The following is a 25,393-nucleotide window of genomic DNA, read 5'->3' as shown; positions in this document are numbered from 1 at the left end:
GGATGCAACTGAGAAAGAGGGGGGCAAGGCAAGGGAAGGAGAAAGAACCTGCAAATTAATAGAAAATACACTAACTCTTTAATAACAATTCATAAGGCTTTTTTTCAGTTATTTTAGATAATTCTGACTCTCCTTGAATGTTAGCTTTTCTATGTAAACATTTATCTCTTTAAGATAATGTCACAAAATAATTCCTGTAGTTTGTTTTAATGGCTTTGGATCAACATTTAAAACTAAGTATTTAAATGACTAATCCCTGATCAGCAATACAAGTTCATCTCTATGTCTCTGTGAACATATTTAGAAAAATAAATGTCTAGAAATGTTCAAGTCACAGGAAAAATAGTGGATTTTGTTATATTGGCTGGGGATAGTTAGAGAGCAAGGAATTCAACACTTTGATTAGCACAAAATGTGTTACCTATGACTTAGCTTTTCCTCATATTTACATTTTGATATATTAAATTTAAAAGTATATTTACTCAGACAATTACAAATTTGCTAGCTGCATTTGTTCTCAACAATGGAGCTACATGTTGTGGGAATTCTAGCAACATTTCTTGCTCTCTTTATTTCTTGGCTAGTTTATAAAAATTTAAAAAGTGAATACCATTAAAAGAGGGGAGATATTTAACATTTTGAATTTTGTTTTCATCACAACATAAAACATACATAAAATATTATCACAAAAATAACTGAAAAAGAAGAAAACAGTTTCATTTCCCAAAAACACTTCTGTCCTATGAAACTCTGTATCCTAAGCTACTGCTATTTGTAGTTTTTTACTACCGTTTTTATGAGTTTTTTTTTTACCATCAATTTAGTATTTACTGAATTATCTATCTACTACATGTAAAGTACCACAAGGAAAACAAAACCACACAGATCTTGCCCCAAACCTTACAAATTTAGTGCAATCTTTAATGTTTCTTTTTTAACATCTTATTGGACTTCAGAAAACTAAAAATAATTATAGTTTTAGACAAGCTTTTGGTAAGTTTCCAAACAGATTAATTTCTTTCAGGTGCTGCCAAAATGGAGTGAAAATATCTCAAATAGGTGAGAAGAAAGTAGACTGAAAAGATTTATATAAAGAAATTGCTACTTCACCATAATAAGAAACATGGCTCTTAAAAATCTCAGATTGCATTCCTGAACCTAGAGAAATGTGTAACATTCAAAAAGTTACAGAATTATCAGCATGTTTCCCCCTGCCCTTCAAATCATCAAACTAAGAAATGAAAAATTCTCTAGAGGGGGTTCAACAGCAGAATTGAGCAGGCAGAAAAAAGAATCAAATAAGGTTAACTGATAATATTAAGTTAGGTTAATTGAGAATTGAAGTTAGGTTAGTTGAGATTATCCAATCTGAGGAGCAGAAAAAGAATGAAGCAAAATGAACAGAGCCTAAGAGACCTGTGGGTGACACAAAACACACCAACATACGCATAATGGGAGTCCCAATGGGAGAAGAGAAAGAGAAGGCTGAAAGAACTCTTGAAGAAATAATAGCCAAAAACTTCCCAAATTTTGATGAGAGACTAGAAACTTAACAAACTCCAAGCAGGATAAACTCAAAGAGAACAGTGAACAAAAAAGACAAAGACTACATTCTAGTAGGAGAAAGACAATAAACAATAAATGATAAAGTAAGTAAAAAGGTGAAGTTCTAAGGAGAACCAAAAAAGTAAATCAAGGTAAGGCGTATTGGAAGAGCCAAGAGAAGGGGGCATTTTGCAGTATTCTTTAGAGTAGTCAAGGCAGGCTTCAATGATAGGTGATATTTAAGCAAAGAAAAGAAGGCAGTGAAGAAGTGAGCCAAGTGGCTATCCAGAGAAGGAGTATATTAGGTAGAGGAAACAGCTCAAGCAAGGGCCCTGTGGGGGAATGACGCCCAGCATGTTTGAGGAGTGGCAAAGAGGCCAATAGTTCGAGTGTAGTGAAGAGGGGAAGAGTAGTTGAAAACAGGGCCAGACTATAGGAAACTTGGTTTTTACTATGAGTGAAGTGAAGGGCAGTCAGGATTCTAAGCAAAGGAATGATATGATCTGACTTGTTTAAAAATGGTAATTTTGGCTGCTCTACTGAGACCAGAGGGCAAAGGTAGAAGAAAGAAGATGAGTTAAGAGGCTATCTCACAAATCTGGTTAAGATATAACTGTGACTCGGTGGTAGTCATGGACATGGGGGAAAAAGTTTGAAATTTGGTACATATATTGAAGTAGAATAAACAAGATTTCCTGATGGTAAGACGTGAAAAAAAAAGAGACTGGAAGAATGCAACGGCCTTTAACTGAGATAAAGAAACCAATAGATAGAACAGATTTGGAGGGAAACGGCAAAAGTTCAATTTTGGACATTTTGAGTTTGAGATGTTTTTAGACATCTAAGGGAAATACTGAGTAGGTAATTGAATGTAACAGTCTGGAGTTTGAAGGAAAGGCCTAGGCTAGAGATACAAATTTGGGAGTTTTAGTATATAGGTAGTATTCAAAGCCTTAAGTGTGTCTGAGATCACCAAGTGTGAAGGGACAGGAGATCCAGAAATGAGTCCCAGAGGAGCCCCAATATTAAACAGGTTGAGATGAAAGAGAACAAGTAAAGGAGACTACACAGGAGTAGTAATGAGGTAGGAGAAAATCCAACAGTGTGGTCTAGTGGAAGCTAAGCAAAGAAACTATTTTAAGGAAGGGGAAGGGGAAATGATCAACTGGGTCAAATGCTGCTGTGAAGTAGGCAGAGCAGGTTACATCACCTCCTTTTTACAAATGTAGAAATTAAAGCTCAGAGAAATTGGTTTGTCTGAGCTCCTAACCCTTAAGTATGCTGCTTGTCTCATCTCATGACCACAAGATCACAGTCATTGGGCTGGAAATAGAGTTTTAGGAGTTTTTTTCAACAAGTTAATGGAAAACCGTAAGAGTGAATGGAAGGAGAAAATGAAGAAGGAGAAAAGTCAACAGGATAGGAACCTCTGAAAATCTACATATTAAGAGGGTAGAATAAGACTTAGAAAAGATTCTGTAAGAAAGACAAAGAACGCAGGCAGGATAAGGTGTCTTTGGTTTTTTTTGTGTGTGTGTAGGAACCTCCCTCCCTCTCCTGGACCAGCCCCTTCTCTCCACCCACCCACCCCACGGCCCCCCAGTCCATTCTCTACTCTGTTGCCCAACAGCAGGTTTCCCCTGAGGTGCATGGAAGCCACAGGAAGCAGGCCTTCGTGCTGCCTTCAGGACCTTCGCCTAGGCCATCCCCTCCCACCCCTTGGTCTGACACCCTCTGGGCTCATCTTTAGGCACCTGTCCCTCCCGAAGTATTCCTCCTGTTTTAGGCTGTAACAGCATTTATCACACTGCGCAGAGGACCGCCCTGTTCCCCGCGCAGTCTGCAGGGTGGAAATCCTGTGGCAAACACACCTCTCAGAATTACTAGAAATTGACCTTCCCTCTCTGAGCATGCTGCCTTATCTGTAAAACAAGATACTGATAGTCTGTGATTATGGTGGGGATTGAATAAGATTTTTTAAAGCAGCAGGTACTGCCTACGTTGGGTGCAAAATGAAATGGGAGCTTTAAAAAAGAACTTCTGACAGCTGCAGCTGTTCCTTGCAAACTGCAGGACACGGATCCAGCCCACGACCGCAGTCTTGTGTAGTATATTCAGGCCGCACTGAACACGGGACCTGCAGGTGGCGGAGCGGACTGTGTTGATGGAACAGAACCTAGAACTGGGGCGATGGGCTGAGGCCCAGCGGTGACAGGTCGCTTCTAACGGCTCCTGGGCACCCAGAGCCTGGAGCTGCACTGGGGTGCCGGGTGCCATGGTTCCGGGGTGCAGAGGTTCCGGGGTCTCGAGGTCCCGGAATCCCACGGTCCAAAGTGCCGGAACGCGACCCAAACCCAGCCCCGACCAGCGGCCCTCGCGCTGACGGCCCCGCCCCGACGGCCCCGCCCCTCAGATAAGGTGTCTTTGAAGTAAAAAAAAAGATACAAGTTTTAAAGAGAAATGCTCAGTCAACAGTGATGAATACTGCACAAAATCAACAATTGGTGTTAATTAGTGACTTTCTAAGAGTTATTTTAATAGAATGTTGGGGATAAAAATCTGATTACAAGGGTTATAGATTGGGTGGGTAGTAAGAAGGAAAAAGGATAGGCAATTCTCTAAAGAAGTCAAATGATGAAGGAAAGAGACTTAAGGGATAAGGAAAGGTTTTTATTTTTCATTAACTGTAAACCTGAGCATGTCTGCAAGAAAGAACTTAAAGCGGAGGAAATGAATATTCAAGGCATGGATTCTATGTGTGAAAAAGAAGATACTTTATTCAGCAAGATTGCAAAGAATTACCATAAAGAGTTGGGACTAAGGATTTAAGTAGAAGTTAGTTATGGTAAAGAGGAATGACAACATGATCCCAAACGATAGAATGGATGAAAAGAAAGACATTTTAAGAAGTTGAAAGGTGACAGAGCTTTCAAATGGGTCTAAGTCTTTCATTAAAATAAGATGTAAGAGACTTCCCTGGTGGTGCAGTGGTTAAGAATCTGCCTGCCAATGCAGGGGACATGGGTTCAAGCCCTGGTCTGGGAAGATCCCACATGCCGTGGAGCAACTAAGCCCACGTGCCATAACTATTGAAGCCTGAGTGCCATAAGTACTGAAGTCTGAGCACCTAAAGACCGTGCTCTGCAACAAGAGAAGCCACCATAATGAGAAGTCTGGGCACCACAAGGAAGAGTAGACCCCACTTGCCGCAACTAGAAAAAGCCCGTGCGCAGCAACCAAGACCCAACACAGCCCAAAATAAATAAATTAATTAAAAAATAATAATAAGAGGTAAATTCAGTCACCAGGGAAGAATGAGCGAAGTTTTAGCTCTTTCACTGATCTCGTCAAAGAGAGTGAACAAGAAAGGAATTAAAAAAAAAAAAGCCAAGAAATATTTCAGCTGCACTGAGGGCCCTGTTGAAGTGAGTTAGTCTTAGCTGTACCATATCTATAATTATCAGTATATGCGTTTGCACCCCTCATGAAATTATAAATTATATTGATATAAAGGCAGAAAATGTTTATCTTGTTCATCACTGTATCTCCACAAGCTAACGGAACTCAATGAATACTTCGCAAATGAATGAATATGTAGTGGACACAATCCGCATATTGTCAAAAATTCCTTAGTGTGTTAGTGTTTGAAAGATACTATGACTGAGAGATAAAAAATATCTTTGACTGATATTTAAGTTGTCAAGATATTAGACTGTCCCTTTAAGTAGAAGACAGAATCTGTTCAATAAATTAAAAGGCATCAGGGATAAAAATAAGTATTTTAGAAAAAAAAGTACCAATTAGGTGTTTTGGTTATGGTCAGATTAGAGTTTGAGTTTGACCTTTAAGCTACTTTAGTAAGAATTAATTTATCTGGAGTTCTTGGTAAATGAGATATTCTACACAAATAAAGTTTCCAGATATTTGAAATCTCATTCTACCATTTAGAATCATACTTTTATATTTTTTTGTCATTTTGGATGAAAATTAAAAAAATGCATTTCACGTATTCCTGTCATCCAAAACAGAGCTGAATAAAGATGATTTAACCTTTATTAAATATATGGTAGTCAACACTATGGTATCAATTACACCACAGAGTTGTGGAGGGCTGAGTTATGAGAGCTACAATTCTCTATTGTGAGTAGATCTACACGCCTACACTTGTTAATTCCTGTTTTTTAATTGCCCCCCTTTGCTATTACCAAAGTGCTTGTCCACCTCTTAATCTGTTACTCTACTCTGGAGAAGGGAGGGAAACGTGTGTTAAAACTGTCTCAAATATTAAAACAATAACAACAAAAAAAAACCGTCTGAAGAGTGAATTTATCAATGGATATTCTTTTGTACTATTTAGATTTACCACCATGTGCAAATGTTTGTTTTCATTAAAGATGGGGGACAGAAGTTTTTGTGAGTGTGTTTAGAGCAAAAAGATTTGGAGTGGGGACTTATAGACAGCCTTCTGCCTAATGTGCATGAGGTTTTAGAACACAGGTTTAGTTATTTGTCAACTGAGAGATTCATCTACCCTTTTATTATTATTATTTTGCTTTCTCTCCGATTATCAGCTATGCTTCTAATAACTCAAGGTTGCCAAATAAGTAGTTGTTCTAGCTAGTTATGTCCTTTAGCCATTAAACTAATTAAAAATACAAAAATAAAATAAAAACATTCCAAGAACCAATTTTAACTACTTTTAGTTAAGGTTTAAAAAAAAAAAGTGAGGGACTTCCCTGTGGTCCAGTGGTTAAGAATCTACCTTCCAATGCAGGGGACACAGGTTTGACCCCTGGCAGGGGAACTAAGATCCCACATGCCGTGGGGAAACTAAGCCCATGAGCCTCAACTACTGAGCATGCGAGCCACAACTAGAGAGCCCGCGTGCTCTGGAGCCTGCGTGCCACAACGAAAAGATCCCACATGCTGCAACCAAGATCCTGCGTGCTGCAACTAAGACCCTATTCAGCCAAAAATAAAATAAATAAATAAATATTAAAAAAAAAAAGAAAGTGAGTGAATGTGGGTGAGAAGGGTCGGCATTGGCACAGTATTATAAAATAATAATGTTTGGTATTTTTATAATATACTCAATGAATATTTTAATAAATTTATCTGTAAACACAAATCAATGAAGGTTTCTTTCATACAAGTCTTTTCATTAAATATAATGATGCTATTTTCAATCTGACATTACTTGTTTTGCAGATACCTATCTGCCTGCATGAGCACAGGGGTCAAATTGTGGTTCAGAATAAAGCAGTTATTTTAAGATATTTTCATAGTCCTGAAGAGAAATTCTGGCACATTAAAATCCATCTGATTGTTCTTGAGGATTATTTTATTCGTTTTCACCCAAAATTCTTAGTAAATATTTTTTGTAAAATATTGAATTTTGAGTTAAAATAAAACAAATATTGAATAAAATCTGAAGTGCTCAGTAGAACTGAAATGAACAAAATATTTTCCAATAACTTTCACACAAGGGAAGGAATATAAATTTGAAACAGGGCATAAATGCTGTTGCCAATGTAGAAGTAATTAAATAATTTTAAACTATGAGCAATCTATGATGATCTTTATTTATTTTTTGCCACATGGCATGCGGGCTCTAGTTCCCTGACTAGGGATCGAACACGTGACCCCCTGCAATGGAAGCACAGAGTCTTAACCACTGGACCGCCAGGGAAGTCCCCTATGATGACCTTTTAAAAGGAAACCTTGAGAATGCTGAAGTTCTAGTACTAAGCTAGTCTTACAGTTTAAGGAAAACTCAGATAGAATAGCTGATAAGACTTTTACACTAATTTTCTGAAATAAGGCAGAAATGTATTTTCATTATATATCACATACTTTCCCCAATGTATCTGTGAAAAAAAAAACTGCCAATGAACCAACTCCCAAATCCAGAGGCCATCTTTTTAAAAGCAAGCAATGAAAAAGTCTCTTCTAAAACTTATGTAAGCATGTAGAATTCAAACCTTTCTGTGTTCTTCTATATAAGGTTGTAACCAGAGCAAATTAATTGTGTTCCACAACAAAGGCATAAAAGCTGGATAAGAATCTTGTTTCACTGGTAGAAATTAGAGCTCTGGAAATCACTCTAAGGTTCACTGGGCAGAACCTTCACGGAATTAAAGCTCTAGTATCTCTAGATTGTATCTTATTCTTTCTCAAATGGGAAAAACAGCCTAGGGTTAATCTAAAACAGAACTACGTTAAGCTAAAATGACAGAGTTTATTACAGTCCCCCCAATATTAAAGAGAGCTCTTAAGAATATAACTTGAATAAGGGTCACGAACTGGTTTAACATACTTAACTAGTGATTTTATGAGTTATAATGAATGCTGCTACTCTCTAAAAATGAATGTATCAAAGATGAAATAACCTCCTTGGCACGCTTACAGCTATACAACACATTTGTTTCATTGCTTTCAAGCACCAGTGCTGGAGGCTCAGAATAAGTCAATGGGAGGAGGACTTCAGTCACAGCAGCATCTGGTCTACTGAGCAGATAAGATGACATGCTTGGGAGAGTAAAGAGCAAGCAAGAGGTAAGTATTTAACAAATAAATATAGAGTTGATCTAAAGAGTTTTCTTTTTTACTTTCTTCACAAACTCTGCTACCATAATCTTTTATTTCTATTCAGTGGTTAAAAAAACCAAAATGAAAAATTTACAAATGTTAAAGGGGAGATTTTTAACGTGGGATTTGTAGATTTTATGAATAAATGATTTAATCTTCCTCTCAGCTTCCCCTCCTTCCCTCGGAAACTGGGAAGGTTAAGAAAAAAATTACTACTTAAAACCAAAAAAGAACTGGTTCAAATTTGGCATAAAGCGATAAACATAAAGTGATAAATTTGGAAAATATTTGTTGCAGAAACATGCTTTCTTCGAAGGATGAAATAAGTAAAAACAAGTATCTGGATTCTAGTAATACGTATTTTCTCCCCTTCTTTCAAACTAAAGGAGTTATAAAATGTTTTACAAAAATGGCATTTATATCAGTATTAAAATAAACCTGCTCAGACAAAACCCAATTACAAATAAGGATTCCTAGCTGGTAAATCATTTATTTATACGTTATGGGGGCTTGGAGTGTTTCTAGGTAGATGGCCAGTGTGTATGAAAAGTTCTATTCAGAACTATTTGGTGCTCTGATGTTTCTAATCTTCTGTACATATTCTAAAGTAAAGGTAAAAAGACATTCAAGGGTCAGGAAACACCTAGGTTTTTATTATACCACTGAAAAAATTAATATATCTCGTTTCATTAATTGGAGCATACCAGGCATACGTTTATGAGGATTGGCTGCATTGTCACAAATGCACAAGAGACCTATTGAGGAGGGAGGGGCTACTAATAAATTCAACTTTTTAAACTGGATTTTGAAAATAAAGAAATAAAATAATGCAATTGACATATTTTTATATCTAGGGGAAGCTCTCTGGCATTCAAATTCAAACTCGACTCCACCACTACAAGAAAAAAAAAGAGGGAGAGAGAGAAACCAAAAATATAGTCTTTTTTTCACAGCTATCAGTTTCTTTCACTAAGCCTTCGGAAACCGGAACCTCTGCAGAATACTAAACACTCGGGCCTTACCTACAGACATGGACAAATGTATGTATGCTCTCATTTTATAGAACTTGAAATTCTTTTTTTAAGGAAGGAGTCAACTTTGGCCTTGAGTATTTGGCATGGGTACAAAGGCTTAAAAATGCAGATGACCAGCTTAGCTACTGACCATGCTGACCACTGTCTGGAATCGGAAAAAATTAAAGAAAAACAATGAATGGCTCTCTCTTATAGAATATTCGAACGACGCACAATTCCTGAGCACATTTTGCAGAGCTCATTTGACCATTTAATCTCTTCTAACTGGTCTGGATTACAGACAGAATCGATACCAGACGAAATGAAACAGATTGTTGAGGAACAGGGAAATAAGCTGCACTGGGCAGCTCTTCTGATACTCATGGTGATAATACCCACAATTGGTGGAAACATCCTCGTTATTCTGGCTGTTGCACTGGAGAAAAAGTTACAGTATGCTACCAATTATTTCCTAATGTCCCTGGCAGTGGCTGATTTGCTGGTTGGATTATTTGTGATGCCGATTGCCCTCTTGACAATAATGTTTGGTAAGTATTTCATTTTGTTCCTGCCATCAAACCACCGAACTATGGTATACTATTAGAGAAACAGATACTCATTTAATCTTTAAATATGGACTTGCACTATTTAAAGGTACAGTGAGTAAACAGTCCCTCATTTTTCATCATTTTCTATGGTTGATAATCAGTTTTAAAGAGCAAAAAATAATTTCTTGGAAACAATTCCATTCCCTCCTCAGCCACCTAACAAAATCATTTAAAAAGTCATCCAAGTTAGCAATATTCATATATTCTGCATACATTACCTAAAAATTATTGTGAAGAACAGACCTATACTTTACCCCATTACTAGTACTTTTTTTTTTCTTGATAAAGCAATATCTAGGACACTGCTGTGACAGTTAGTGTGCTGGGTTAATCATTAATAATAAGGTCTTTGAATCACTGAATTCCGATATAAATCTCTAAACCCCAATTTAAATTGGAATTGTTCTAAAAAGTCTTGTTATATCTCTTTATAGTTTGTGTACGTAAGACTTAAACACAAGTCTTACACATGTGTCTTGTTAACAAAAAACTATGTTTAGTTGCTGAAGGAATGGTCTGGCTCAGAGCATCTCAAGAGATGATCCATCTGTTTAATTTTTATGATTTCTGACCATTTATGTCCTTGATATATGTTAGAGGAATCAGACCTCTAAGTTACTAAAATAAGGGATCAAAACCTGAGTTATTACAATAATTTAAAATATAATTAGAACTGAAATCTTAGTTATAATATTGATAAAAAAGATAACGATATTAAAATGATATAAGTAGTTTCCTATTCATGCATGTCATCTCTAGTTAGAGAATTTGGGTACACACAAATAATTCTGATGATGAATTATGAGGGCTCTTAAGAATCAGCAGTAAGAGAATATTTAACTTATTTAATGCTTGACATTAATTGATATTCCATTCATTAATTGCTTAAGAAAAAATGATTATTTGTAGCAGATAGGGCTTCTTGGAATTGCTTATATGGTGAAGATAAAAATATTTCAGGTTATAGAAGTAAGATTTATTAACTAGAATATATATTAGAAGGTGAAGAAAAACTGCCATTCAAACTATTGTATTCAGGTTTAAATGTTACATTTTTATAAGTAAGTACAGAAAGATATCTAAAAGTAAGTACTTGATCCCCCATATATAATCGGATGGTGACGGGCTAAAACTTCCCATTCTAAATCAACTCTTATCCAGGCTTTAAATTCTGTGGTAGGACATGCAGTAATGAATAAGGTTTTCTGCTTTAGAAGACTCTCTAATCATTAATATTGCCTGTCTATACTCCTCCCTTTTACAAATTTGCAACCTTTTGAATAATCTAGTGCTACACATAACCATGGAAAATAATTAAGAAATCTTACTCTAAAGGAGAACCTAAACAATCTTAATTCTGAATAAAGTTTAAAAGAAATAAATGAGGATTATGCAGGAACATTTATGCATATATGGTAAAGACTGTATAGGCATTGATTCAAACTCTTATCTCCATGCACACAATAGTTTAATGTGTCAAATCACTCTTTAAATTGTGCTTTGCTAGGCGTACAAAAAATATTAAAATGCTCGTCTCATACTACCACAAAATTTAATTGACGTTATGTTGAATAAATGAGATTGAAGTGAATTTTAACTTTAAAATCCATGAGTCCATCAAACATCTATTAGTCTTTGCAAAATACTGTGGTAGATACTTACATCAACAACTAAACAGTTAAGGAATCTTCAAAGGCAAAGTTTCATGGCATTAAATAAGCTGACAAACAAAACACAAAAGCAGACAACAGTGATAATCCCATGTATTCCACAGGAAAACAGTAGGTACATAGCAGCTGAAAACTAAGTTTATATTTAAATATTTGGGGCCCAAGATATTCTTAGCTATAAGAGTCAGCAGAAAATCCAACATATTTTAACACAAAATATGTAGAATGTCTTCCTATGTCTGAAATAATTATTACATTTTTAACCTAATTTCCTTCTTTCAAATGTAAATTTTTAATTACAAAATAAACTCTTTCATAGACTGAAACACTTCTACTATCAGTAATTAAGCTATATAGAAAGGTTAGTAGATTTTTAAAAATAAACTAACCTGGGAACTTAACCACTATTCAAAATATTACTGAATTAATTCATTATTGAAAACATTATTCTATTTCTATGAGAAAATATATGAGAAAATGCATGTTGCCCTCTAAAAAGCTTCAAAAGGATGCATTCATAAATTGGGAACTGCACATATTATAAATGGGGACCTGACTTCAAATACTAAGAGTTTTTGATAGCCTTTCATGTGTTAACAAATACTAAGACTTTCTAAATTAATGCATTTATAAGAATTTCTATAATCTTAAAATGCAGAAGTAGATTTTGTGTATTTTTCTCTCATTATAGGGATAATCTTCAGAACTTCTGAAGTCTGTACAAACAAAAGTGTCCCTGGCTCTGTAAACATAAACAAACTAATTACCACTATGAATGACATGTTATTTTAGTTATCTCACGGAAATTCAATGACAGTAACACTGAAACTTTATATTCTAATAAAATGTAGTTTTTAAAAAAAAGGAGAGCACTGAAAATTTTAAAGTGGCTTTTATACTGAGAAACATTTTATTGAACCAAAAATTTGTATAATATTTGATTATATATTATTTGAATTTCTTCCAAGATTATTATGACTGGCAGGCAAAACATGGTCTTTCAAATTGTGCTACATCAACTTTTCTGTCACTTCTTCCTCTTTGGGAGCATTGGACTTAACCTTTACTTTCCAGTTTTTTACTGTTTTGTCTATAATTCTTAAAAATCATGATCACAAATTAGTAGCTTATAACATAAGGCTTGAAGTTGCCTAGGTTAGAAATACTTGAGTAGGACGCAAAGGAAAACAGAACATCATATGCCGATATAAAAAAGAAAGATTATTCACAGTTTAAGAACGTCTCCGAACTTTGCCTTCTCTCATGAAATAAATGATTAAAAATGTAAAGGGAGTAAATACAGCATTTGGTCATTCATTGGTCATTACTGGCTTATTTACAACAAGTTTTAATCCATGTCTCATGATCTGTAAGTTGAAACAGTATCTGTGGTACAGTTGAAAGAGGGTGTATAAAATGGCTGAAAGATGGGGGTTTGAAGCAAGATACCCTAGGCTTTGAATCCTGGTTCTCTTGTATTGGCTTATGCAAGTCACTTAACAACATATCAGAGTTCAATCACCTTGTCTGTAAAATGGTTATGCTACATCTTCCATTGCCAATATCTTGTGAAATTGTCAAGTAGGTCCCAGCACGTTTTAGGCACTAATAATTGGCAAGTACCAGTACAACATGCAAAGGGTTTATATACTTAAATATAAGATTTAGTTTGGATGTGAGTTTCACCAGAGATGAGATAAATGTATAGCAGTAAAAGAAAAACAAATCAGTTATTCATTTATGCAGTGAAATGCTGCTCCACCTAATTCTTAAATGAGGGAGCAAAGCAATTAAAGGCACTTCTTTTCGGAAAGTGGAAATTTTAAAAAACCAAGGAAAAATTTTTATAAGTATTAAATCACTCGAAACGCTTAAAACACTATATTGGACATCTAACCCCAGGATACCTCATATGCTCAAATGTAACGAAAAAACAAGAATAACAAAAACAAAGCAGAAGCTTTGTAATAAAAATTTAAGCACTGGTCTAGGTCTGTCTTTTCCAGAAGATAAATATAGAAACATAAGAATTTGAGATTAAAAAAAACGTGTACTTGAAAACTATGTCCTTTTTGGACATTAGAGCCATTTAGGATTTGTCCTGCTCCAATACATTCATGAACTATTTACCTCCACGAACATAGTCCTCTTGGGATGGCTTTAAAAATAGTCTTTAAATCCTTAAAAGGGAAATCTTTTATGTGCCAGATTCAGAGATTAATGTCAATTACTTTCCAAAACAAAAAAACGAACAAAAAGGCATGGCAATGTTTGGCAATGCACATAGGTTACTTATGCTTCTTTGCCACATATATAACAGTTAAAATTCAACTTTAGTAAAAGGCATACTTTCATGACAAATTTAATTAAAAGTTGAACAGTTAAACATGTTCTCATGCCCTTTTTTTGAAGTACAGTTTTAAGTTTAATTGGATGCACGCACTCTTGCTACAGCAGGCAGGAAGACAAACATACCAGGTTTTATACTGATGATATGGCTCATTGTTTCTAAGTGGGAGTGTTTTAATGGTTGGGCTAGTTGGCTAGTTTCTGTCAAACAATAATAGTAATAAGAACTAACATTTTGAGTGCTTTCTCTATGCCAGATATTGTTCTAAACACTTTACATGTATTATTGCATTTAATCCTCAAAGCAACTCTATAAAATCAGTATTATTATTATCATGCCCATTTTACAAGAGAGGAGATAAGAATAAGTAAGTGGCAGAGATACAATTTGAACCTAGGAGAACTGATTCTAGAATTCACACTCTTAACCTCTGTTACACTGCTTTCTCAAATGAAATGAGAAATTATATCAACCAAAACTATAATATTTGGCAAAGACAACATTTATATCTCAAATAACTCTATCGAACAGGAGGGCCACAGAATTTTCTCTAGGGACAAGGCAGAACCCAATATTTTTCTAAGGTTATGTTTCATATTAAATGATACAGAATATGTGGGTCTTAACCAATACTTGCATGAATCCTTGAAATGACTGCCAGACATCTTTTCTGAGGAAGATATTAGACATAGGTCTAAGAAGTTACTGAGCCTTCCCTGGGAGACAAATAGAAACGTATGTAACTGAACGGCAGTTCTACCACCCCTTATGTATGATGGTACAGCACACAAGTCTTCATTTTAAACAAGATATTTGTGCTACTAATATTTTTAGATAACAAACTGTCCATGATCCAAGACTCATCTAAGACTTGTTTTGCTCCTATAATTATCAATTTGTAATTATTTTAGGCACCCAAAGAAATGCCATTATTCAAACCTTATTGGAAGTAAATTCCTCTTTGAGTTTAATGAAGTGGATAGGGCAACGAGGTGGGAAGTGGGATTTGTTTTTGTTTTTGTTTTTTTTGCGGTACGCGGGCCTCTCACTGTTGTGGCCTCTCCCGTTGCGGAGCACAGGCTCCGGACGCGCAGGCTCAGCGGCCATGGCTCAGGGGCCCAGCCACTCCGCGGCATGTGGGGTCTTCCCTCTGCGGCACGTGGGATCTTCCCGGACCGGGGCACAAACCCGTGTCCCCTGCATCGGCAGGCGGACTCTCAACCACTGTGCCACCAGGGAAGCCCGGGATTTGTTTTTCAGAGAAATTTTGTGTGCTTTCTTTTTGTGGGACAACAAATACTATATAATTTAAATGTCTTCCCCTTTCTGTATTAGCTTTTATTAAAAAAAAGTCTAATTTAGAGCCCCAGCAGTAATTAATTTAGTTTAAGTACCTGATAACTTATTTCCCTTAGATTCTTTCTTTCTTTTTATGTTCCATTTAAAATAATACATTACATTCTTATGGAAATAAGTTAGACATAATACATTATAACAAATAAATGAAATTATAAATCCTTAAACCAAATTAAAACTCCTAATAAAAATAACATATAAGTTTTTGAATAGCTAACCTATCTCACCATACCAAGTTAACCTTTTTCAGTTACTCTGAATAGTAAAAAACTTTTCTGACCTTGAGCCTATCAAATTAATACTATTTAGAATGAAAATATCTGGACTAGAAAAAATCCTTTCATAAACTGAGAATGTCTAGAACAGTTTTTAACTTGTATAAATTATTGTATCACGTGATTTCTACTTTAGGCAATTATTTTAGCTTTGTATAAAAGATACCTATTTAATGCAGTCATCTGTTACTTTTATATTAGTTTCATAAAAACAGTCTATTCACTAGTATTTCATGAAACTTGGAATCATAAAGGTTAATCAAAAAGATCCATCACTCTTAATTCTAAATCTCAGTCTCTTTCTTTCTTAAAGAAATTTCTCTATCACGTTTCAACATCTCTACTATTATCAATTAAGAAAGCACTCAAGTAATAAAATTTTAATGATCTGCATTAATTTTAATATCCACTATCCACTTTCTGTTCCAAAATTGGAGTTTATAAAATAAATTCATTATGTTGGAAAAGGAGGCTAACAAGGTTTCACAGGCTTGTGAAAACCAGCACTAAAGAGCTTTCCCTCTTAGCTCACAATTAGAAGTATGTGGGTCAGGCAGTTCAATTCCAAAGACATGTACTTTTCATATGAGAATTCTATTGTGGCTTCCTACTCACGGCTACTAGATTTATGACTAGAATTTTCCAGACCTTAATTTAAAAAAATATAATCCATAATTAGAATAGCTAAATAGGCAAGTTTAAATTTATTAGCAACCCACTTTGAAAGATGATGGAGATCATGCATTTAAAAAAAGGAAGCCTATAAGAAGATATAAGATATAAGACATTAATTATCTGCCTTTTAAAATCCTTAACTATGATTAACATCTCTGGTTGTAGCTCTAGGCTTGAGTATTTTTCTACTTCCTACTCAGTTCTAAATCTGAACTTCAGGATAGTTGAAGATGAAGCCTCACTTCAAGTAGCTTCCACTGCAAAACTATCTGTCATGGATGATTCTTTCCACTCTAGACCATAAGTTTGCTTAAGCTCAGGTCAAAGAGTACATTGCTGCCTTTGTTCAAGGTCCTTTTCCACTAGTTAACAGGAAAACTGAACACTACGGCTAAGAGGGAGAAAGTCTGATTGATTAGATTCATTCTAAACACAAGTTTCTCTGCCATACTTTATTTCTTTGTTTATTTTGAGCAGTCTTGCATAAGTTTGTTTCTGTGAGGAATTCTGAGTGCCTATCCTACGCCAGCAAACTCAATACACAACCTTTTCAAGAAAGCAGTGCTTCTCAAACACTAATCTGCATACAGATCACCTGGGTATTTCCTTCAACTGCAGTATGATTCAGTACCTAAGGGATGAGGCCCAAGAGCCTGCAGTTCTAACTAGTTCCTAGGTGATGCTGATCCTTGCTGATCTGAAGAGCACACCTTGAGTAGCAAGGCCCTAAAGAACACTTTCAATTAACATTTAAATTTTGATAAATAAATGCTCCCTCTCATATTCAAAGACTTAATTGTACCACAATTTACTCATCCACAAAATCAATGATATAATCTCTAAGGTCTCTTCCAGCTCAATGATTATAATTTATCATCTCTGTCCCTTATCCCCACCCCCAATTCAGTGAAGTAGGAAAAGTCTGATTACAGTAATTTACTTAAAAGTATGAATTACTCTTTCCACCTAATGCTTTAAATCCTTTTGAAAGAATCTGCTGAGCATGGAACCAAGTACCAAGGAATCATTTATCTTTTTTTCAATAAAAAATTCATACTGATTTTGTTTTAAAAAGAAATATTTTAATATTTCTATTAAGCATGCCACATACCAACTTTGGAAACAGAAGGCACCAAATGGTGTATTTGTCAGCCTTGCTACCTACCTTTTTTTTTTTGCTACCTATTTTTTTTTTTTTTTTTGGCTACCTACCTTTTTTTGTGAAGTATCCAAATATTTTTCACTGAGATCCCACTTGAGTCTTGAAAAAGACATATTCAAGTCTATCTAAAACCTCTTTCCCTAAATTATGGTCCTTTTTTGATCTGGGATACTAACCTTTCTCCACACCCAGGCTTCCTGAATTTAAACAGTTTACAATTAAAGGGTCTCTTGGTGCTCTGAAACCCTGAGATAGTTATCTTGGTTCCCTCTTCAATTATCTCAATCATTTTATACCTGTCAAAGTCAGATACACTCGCAAAAACCAGGAAAAGAAAAGTAGTTTACATGTCAGTGGACATACAATTAAACCATAAAAAGGGTTTATATAATCAAAAGTTAATATTTCTAAAGTGTTTCAGACTGTATGAGGTATAGAATAAATGCTTTTTAAATAAAAATTTGTTAAATAAAGTACTATGCTTAATAATGAGATTTTCATTTTAAACCCAAGTCTGTACTGTTTATTACATCTCCTTGCTTGGAGTGAAGGATGGACTATATTGGAAGGGTAACAACCCATTTTTCTTTGGAATAATCTGAAGCCATTCCTTTTGCAAACTTTATTTAAGAACTATTTCTGTCAAAAGGAAAACTCAAGTCATTCCACTTAATTATTTCACCAAATTAGAGTTTGCTATAAACAAGGATCATACTGCTAGTTAATGCTAGAAGTAAGCCGAAATCCCAGGCCTCACTGAGACTGCCATGCTAATATTCTTTTTGCCACATTATATTGCTTCCTCTATTCGGTAAATTTTTTTTTTTTAAATACAATAGCAGTTTAAAAATAAATTTTATCTGAATAGTAAGGTTAAGTTCCAGTTGCAACACTGTATACATTTTTAAAAGATCACAAAAGGAATACACAAAAGAGCAAAGGTCAAAATAATGCTAAAAATGCTAAACTGATTTAGGAAAAGAGCTGTAATTATTATACAAAACAGAAAATGTATTTAAAGGGTACCATCTACAGAATGTATTTAATATTACTGACTCCATTATCTGAAGTCAAACATTACCTTGGAGCTTAAGTCGTAAAATTTCAGATGAATACAGAAAAAGGTTAAAAAATATGTATCACTTAAAAAAGAAACTGTAGATTAAAGGTTGCCATTTTGAGGAGAATATGTTTTTGTTTTGTTTTTCTTTCTTTCAGAGGCTATGTGGCCCCTCCCACTCGTTCTATGCCCTGCCTGGTTATTTCTTGACGTTCTTTTTTCTACTGCATCCATCATGCATCTCTGCGCCATTTCAGTGGATCGTTACATAGCCATCAAAAAGCCAATCCAGGCCAATCAATATAACTCACGAGCTACAGCATTCATCAAGATTACAGTGGTGTGGTTAATTTCAATAGGTATGTGGGGAATGTCAGGGTGTGGGGTGGTGTATATAGGCTTTGGTTCCATTTGGCTAGGAGATTACCAGGCCTGGTAGACACTGTTACACCAATACAAGCTCCTCACAACATTACATTCATCGTACAGCCTCTAAAGCACACTATCAGCAAAAAGTGTGAAAAAGAAGAAAAGTTCAAGGCTTGATTTTGACATGCAGGAAGACTAAATCTGAAAACAGTTTTCATATATGTCAACCGATCATTAAGGTCTGGGTAGCATGCAGAATCTTGAAATTTTATTAAAGTAACAACAATTTAAAAAAATGAAATGCATCTTAAATCACACCTAAGAAGATAAATAGGAAAAGAGGAAAAAAAAAACAAAAACAAAAAGAACCCAAACTTTTTGTATGCAGGTATCAGAGTTCATATATTCACCTTGGAAACCAGTATGTATGCAGACTAAAGGCATTACTGTCTAAGTGTTTTGAACATGTTTAATTACAAGTTTTAAGAGATACACAAATGATGTTCAGAAATAATTTTTGGGAGAAATTGTATTTCTTCTAAACTGTTTTTATGCCCCTGTGCCCATGTTTAATACTCAAGATAGCTGCTATATTAGAGTATCTTAGCATGAAGTACAGCATAAATGATAACTCAAATCTTTTAAATAAGTTAGTATCAGAAAAACAGATTCACAACGGTCACTATGATCATTAACGGTTTGCCAGCAGATTCACATTCTCCTAGTAAGGAAAAATTCAAAGAAGAAAAAAAATCAAGAGAGACCTGAAAATGCTAAAAGGAAAGCAAGAAAAAGATGTGACTTCTCTCCCTAATCAGAAAAAAGAACGCTGGGGGAAAAATCAAGAAAGCAAGACACTGAAAATGACCTTTATATTCCCGGAATAAAGATACCAAGGCCAAACCTCTTTTGAAAAATTTGGAGGTAAAACTAAGGACTGTTACTAGTCTGGCTTGGGAGGAAATTAGGGTCAAGGAAAACTCTATTCAGAATGGAGGTATCTGCAAGTAGAGAGAAAAGGCTAGCTTTGGGGACAGAGGCTGATTGATAGAAGAGGCCCCTAAAAAAGAAGCTACGGAAAAGGCATGGATGGGTGACAACTGCCAAAATTTAGAGTGGAGAGAAGGAAAACTAAAGTAGTTCATATCAAACAACCCATACCTTTTTGGTAAGCTCAGTGTGATAAGGGAGAAGGAAAGGGAAACAGTGTGTGTTAGGGTAGGCTGGAGGCGGGGGGTGGGGGGGGGAGACAATAGGGCAAAGGTAGAGGGAAAATAGGAGAAATGGCTCCTTAAGAGAATTAAAACACTGAAACTGAAATATAATCAAGCCAATAAACAGCCTGTTGGTACCTCAATCAAGGCTGGATGACATGAATTTATAAATTGATCAAATTTATAGAGTACCTATGATATGTTAGATACTAAGAATACAAAGATAAATAAGAAAAAGAATCTTTGCATTCAGGAAGATGGACTAATACTAAGTGATATGTATACAGGAAGAAAAGAATAAAAAGATGAACCCAAAATTACAGCTTAGAAGGATCTTACAAATCTACTTTTTCCTTTTACAGATGAGAAAAGAAACCTAGAGGTTTTAAACAGTTGGCTTAAAGACTTAACAGCTTTTTAGCACAAAGGCCAAGATCAATGCCATTTTCATTTCATCACACTTTGTGTTGTAGAACCAATGACAATTTAGTGACTTTGTAAAAGAAAACGCAAATAATGAGGTTAGTTCAGTTTTTAAATTCTACAAAGTGCTAAAAAAAAAAAAGAGCTCACTTTCTTCTTCTGAATTTACAGTTATCCTAGGTAACATCTGACAACAGTAAGGCGAAAGGAGAATAAGAGGGTAAGGTATAAAAAATACTAGTGAAAACTTAAATGACATTGACCAACAAGCTGGTTGGGAAGGTAACCTGAGCCTTGATGGGAGTTAGTGGAATGTGAAAAAAGAGAAGGAAGGATGCACTAGATGTCAAGATAACTGTAAAGAGAAGTAATGAAGAGCAGCAGGACAAGAAAGGGAAATATCAGAGTTCATGATTTTCGATATGGGCCAGTTTTTTCTTTTTTTAATTTATTTATTTTTGGCTGTGTTGGGTCTTTGTTGCTGCGCACGGGCTTTCTCTAGTTGCAGTGAGTGGGGGCTGCTCTTCATTGTGGTGTGCAGACTTCTCATGCAGTGGCTTTTCTTGTTGTGGAGCATCTAGGCACACAAGCTTCAGTAGTTGTGGCATGCAGGCTCAGTAGTTATGGCTCGTGGGCTCTAGAGCACAGGCTCAGTAGTTGTGGTGCACGGGCCTAGCTGCTTCACGGCATGTGGGACCTTCCTGGACCAGGGCTCGAACCCATGTCCCCTGCACTAGCAGGCAGATTCTTAACCACTGCGCCACTAGGGAAGTCCCTATGGGGTAGTTTTAAGTGGACTTATGGATGGATGGCTTCAGGAGTGCACTGGAGTTGAAGAGTTCAAGAAATATAAAATTAGGTGTTAGAAGAGTAATAAATGGGATGAAGTCATGGAAGATGATAGCAAGGTTAACAGTGGATAGAAAACTATAGCAAGGGGCCAAAACCATTAAGGAAGACAGACATATATCCTGGAGGTTGGTAGATGATCTAGATGGAGAATAGAGTGGTATAAGCTTAAATAGACTTTAAAAGGGAAGTGCTTTGGGGTGGGGAAAGAACAGTGTAATGATTACCTGCAAGTAACAGGGTAGAGGTGGGGCCAGCCAAGTTTTTCTATAAAGGGCAAGACAGTAAATATTTTGGTCTTACAGATGCTATATGGTTCTGTCAGAAGTACTCAACTCTGCAGCAGAACAAAAGCAGCCATATATAATACATTAACAAATGGGTATGGCTGTGTTCCAATAAAGTTTTATTTAAAAAACAGAAGGCAGGCCAGATTTGGCCCTTGGGCTATAGTTTGCTGACCCCTAGTGTAGAAAAGAAAGTATACAGAATCCTCTTTCTGGTGTTATACCTGAGGAAAAGCAGAAAAAGCAGTGGCCTCCATTAGAAAGGGTTTGAGGAATATATTCTTGTCAAGGTCTCTTTGCTACCATAAAAAGGCTATGCAGGTGATAGGAGTACTTTTAGATTCATAAAAGTGAATTCTTTCATGATACTTCCTAGAGTTGTCTAAAGATCAATTAATTCAGACTTATTTTAAAGTATCTGCTGTTTCAAAGGGAAAGGATTAGGGTTAACCCTTGTGCTATCTTGCTAATAAGCTACTTCACTAATAAACAAGGTCATATTTAAATACCTACTTCATGGTATTTAAAGTATAATAAAATTAGCATGAGGTACATTTCTTTCGTTTTTATTAGAGGAACCTTCAATCTTGAAAATAAATTTCATGGCTTCCCTGGTGGCGCAGTGGTTAAGAATCCGCCTGTCAATACAGGGGACACGGGTTCGAGCCCTGGTCGGGAAGATCCCACATGACGCAGAGCAGCTAAGCCCGTGCGCCACAACTACTGAGCCTGCACTCTAGAACCCGCAAGCCACAACTACTGGACCCAAGTGTTACAACTACTGAAGCTCGCGTGCTTAGAGCCCATGCACTGCAATGAGAAGCCCGTGCACCACAATGAAGAGTAGCCCCTGCTCACTGCAACTACAGAAAGCCCGCATGCAGCAACAAAGACCCAACACAGCCAAAAATAAATAAATATTTTTTAAAAAGCAAGTAAATTTCATGATCCACTCGCTCTCAAATTTTTAAGTAGCATTTGAAAAAAAACCAATAAACCCTGAGTTTTCCCTAAGAAGTCAGAAAGAAAAGGTTAAAAGACATTCACAAATATCAAAAGATAAAACTGTCTGTTAAATGAAACTGTGTAACCTCAAAGATTATAAAATAGGTATCTACTCAGAATTAAGATATTGCATGAATGTATTCTTAAGTCTCTTTAGCTCAACTACACTGGATATTAAGATAAAAGCAGCTTCTCTTCTGAATTCTTTTCCTTAACTTGGGATAGATCAACAAACAAAAATAGATAATGAGAAATGGAGAATAAATGAAGACATTCTCTACTATTTCATGCATACACTATGGTTTTAGGGAAGCTTTAATTACAAAACTGAAACCACTAACCAATCTCTTTAAAAACAGCAGGTTTGCTTACTTAGGTTCTATTTGTCAAATCTTCCACTGATTTATTGCTTGACAGATTCTGCATTGTGGGTACCAGGAATTACAATACACTAATAGGGTAAAGTCAGTAAGATAAACTTTAAAAGGACCTAATCTAAGAGTCAAAGGTCATAAAATAACTCAATTTATCTTGTTTCTTCTTCCTTAGGTATTGCCATTCCAATCCCTATTAAAGGTATAGACACTGATGTGGGTAACCCAAACAACATCACTTGTGGGCTGACAAAGGATCGTTTTGGCAATTTCATGCTCTTTGGCTCACTGGCTTCCTTCTTTACACCTCTGGCGATCATGATTGTCACCTACTTTCTCACTATCCATGCTTTACAGAAGAAAGCTTACTTGGTCAAAAACAAGCCACCTCAACGCCTAATGTGGTTGACTGTGTCCACAGTTTTCCAAAGGGATGAAACACCTTGCTCAACACCAGAAAAAGTGGCAATGCTGGATGGTTCTCACAAGGACAAAACCCTGCCTAATGCAAGTGATAACATACTTATGCGAAGAACGTCCACAGTAGGAAAAAAGTCAGTGCATACCATTTCCAATGAACAGAGAGCCTCAAAGGTTCTAGGGATTGTGTTTTTCCTCTTTTTGCTTATGTGGTGCCCCTTTTTTATTACAAATATAACTTTAGCTTTATGTGATTCCTGCAACCAGACGACTCTCAAAATGCTCCTGGAGATATTTGTGTGGATAGGCTATGTTTCCTCAGGGGTGAATCCTCTGGTCTACACCCTCTTCAACAAGACATTTCGGGATGCATTTGGCCGGTACATCACCTGCAATTACTGGGCCACAAAATCAGTAAAAACTCTCAAAAAATGCTCCGGTAATGTGTACTTCCAGAATCAAATGGCAGAGAACTCTAAATATTTTATGAAACATAGAATGCGAAATGGCATTAATCCTGCCATGTACCAGAGTCCAATGAGGCTCCGAAGTTCAACCATTCAGTTTTCATCAATCATTTTACTAGATACACTTCTCACCGAAAATGAAGGTGACAAAACTGAAGAGCAAATCAGTTATGTATAGAGTAACGGCACAGTTTTTATGTAACTAATACAATGATGAGTAAGATAAAGAAGATATAAATATACCAAGAATTACACAAAAAATTACATCATGTATCAAAAATCATCTCTGTAAATTAAGAATTATGTATTAAGATTACCCAATTTTATTTGGGCAAAATTATTCTAACGAAAAAAATCATTTTTGTATAGTTGCAAATTAAAAAACAATCCAGCACACTAGTTAAATGCTAAGATAGTCAAATGAAATAAAATTAAATAAATCAATAAACTTCTGGCTTACAAAAAAACAATGTCACCATAAGAATTTATTTAGTTCCTAATTGTATGCAAAGCTATGCTAAGAATGAAATAAACAAAACAAGTATTAACCTTGTCTTCAAGGCATTAAAGACATAAGGCATAACACAGAACAACAGTGATAGGGTTGAACAGAGGACTAAAAATAAGTGCATAAAATAATGATCACATCTGAAGGTAAGCTGAGATTGCCATTCATAGTCTGGCTTAGTTAAATGTAGTCACAATTTTGCACTGATCAGGAAACTGTCTTGATGGAAGGGGTAGGGAGAGTAGCTGGATATCACACAAAGTGACACGGTCTTAGAACTAGAGCTGTTTGTTAGATGGCTCACACCAAGCATCTACTCAGCAGAGGTGCGTCTACCGGAGGAGAAGGAGAAAGCAAATGAAACCAGTCTTGGGTACCTAAACCTCATTATGTTTCTCAAAGAGCATGCAATAAGGCATGGGACCTTATTAATCCAGGAACCTAGATTTTAATGATCTTATAAATGAGATCATGGCTGCCCAAGCTTCCCCAAAGACTTGGTTGAACTTCTGGTACAAAATTTTTTATTCATCTTTTTGTTACTTTACTTTGCACTACAAGATCTGGAATAAATCCAATCTATGCTGTTTACTAACTGATTGAATTTACAAAAAATACTTAATTTCTCAGTCTCCTCATCTACGTTTCATAGGGTTCTTATGAGAATGAGTTCATGTGGGTACTCTGTAAATGGAAGCCAATTCTATTTACTTTTGATATTTTAATTTTTTTTTTTTTTTTTTTTTGCGGTACGCGGGCCTCTCACCGTTGTGGCCTCCCCCGCCGCAGAGCACAGGCTCTGGACGCGCAGGCCCAGTGGCCACGGCCCACGGGCACAGCCGCTCCACGGCATGTGGGATCCCCCCGGACCGGGGCACGAACCCGCGTCCCCTGCATCGGCAGGCGGACCCCCAACCACTGTGCCACCAGGGAAGCCCCGATATTTTAATTTTTTAATTATTTTGTTTATTTTTGGCGGCGTTGGGTCTTCATTGCTGTGCGCGGGTTCTCTCTAGTTGCGGCGAGTGGGGGCTACTCCTCATCGCGGTCCGCAGGCTTCTCACTGCAGTGGCTTCTCTTGTTGCGGAGCACGGGCTCTAGGCACGTGGGCTTCAGTAGTTTTGGCATATGGGCTCAGTAGTTGTGTCTTGTGGGCTCCAGAGCGCAGGCTCAGT

The 25,393-nt window shown here is 36.1% G+C and overlaps 2 protein-coding genes across 4 annotated transcripts in view; one reads left to right on the top strand and one right to left on the bottom strand.

Annotated features, from left to right (window-relative positions):
- The window catches only part of PSMD1 (proteasome 26S subunit, non-ATPase 1), a 105,118-nt gene that overhangs the window by 46,101 nt on the left and 33,624 nt on the right, over positions 1-25,393 (bottom strand). The gene's annotated exons all lie outside the window — the stretch shown is intronic.
- HTR2B (5-hydroxytryptamine receptor 2B) lies at positions 5,862-24,047 on the top strand. The gene is made up of 3 exons (XM_079923724.1): positions 5,862-9,694; positions 18,461-18,661; positions 22,999-24,047. The coding sequence occupies exons 1-3, from the start codon at positions 9,346-9,348 to the stop codon at positions 23,886-23,888; spliced, it is 1,440 nt and encodes a 479-aa protein (XP_079779850.1). The 5' UTR covers positions 5,862-9,345; the 3' UTR covers positions 23,889-24,047.

This window comes from Stenella coeruleoalba (genome assembly GCF_951394435.1).
Source record: "Stenella coeruleoalba genome assembly, chromosome: 6".
Classification (NCBI taxonomy): Eukaryota; Metazoa; Chordata; class Mammalia; order Artiodactyla; family Delphinidae; genus Stenella; species Stenella coeruleoalba.
Note: the sequence above shows the minus strand (reverse complement) of the source record. Positions and strands in the feature narration are given on the sequence as shown.

Bases quoted from the DNA above. Each gene is read 5' to 3' on its own strand.
- HTR2B (XM_079923724.1), top strand. From the start codon at position 9,346: ATGGCTCTCTCTTATAGAATATTCGAACGACGCACAATTCCTGAGCAC. The intron at 9,695-18,460 runs GTAAGTATTTCA...TCTTTCTTTCAG, and splicing joins CCTCTTGACAATAATGTTTG to AGGCTATGTGGCCCCTCCCA. The intron at 18,662-22,998 runs GTATGTGGGGAA...CTTCTTCCTTAG, and splicing joins GGTGTGGTTAATTTCAATAG to GTATTGCCATTCCAATCCCT.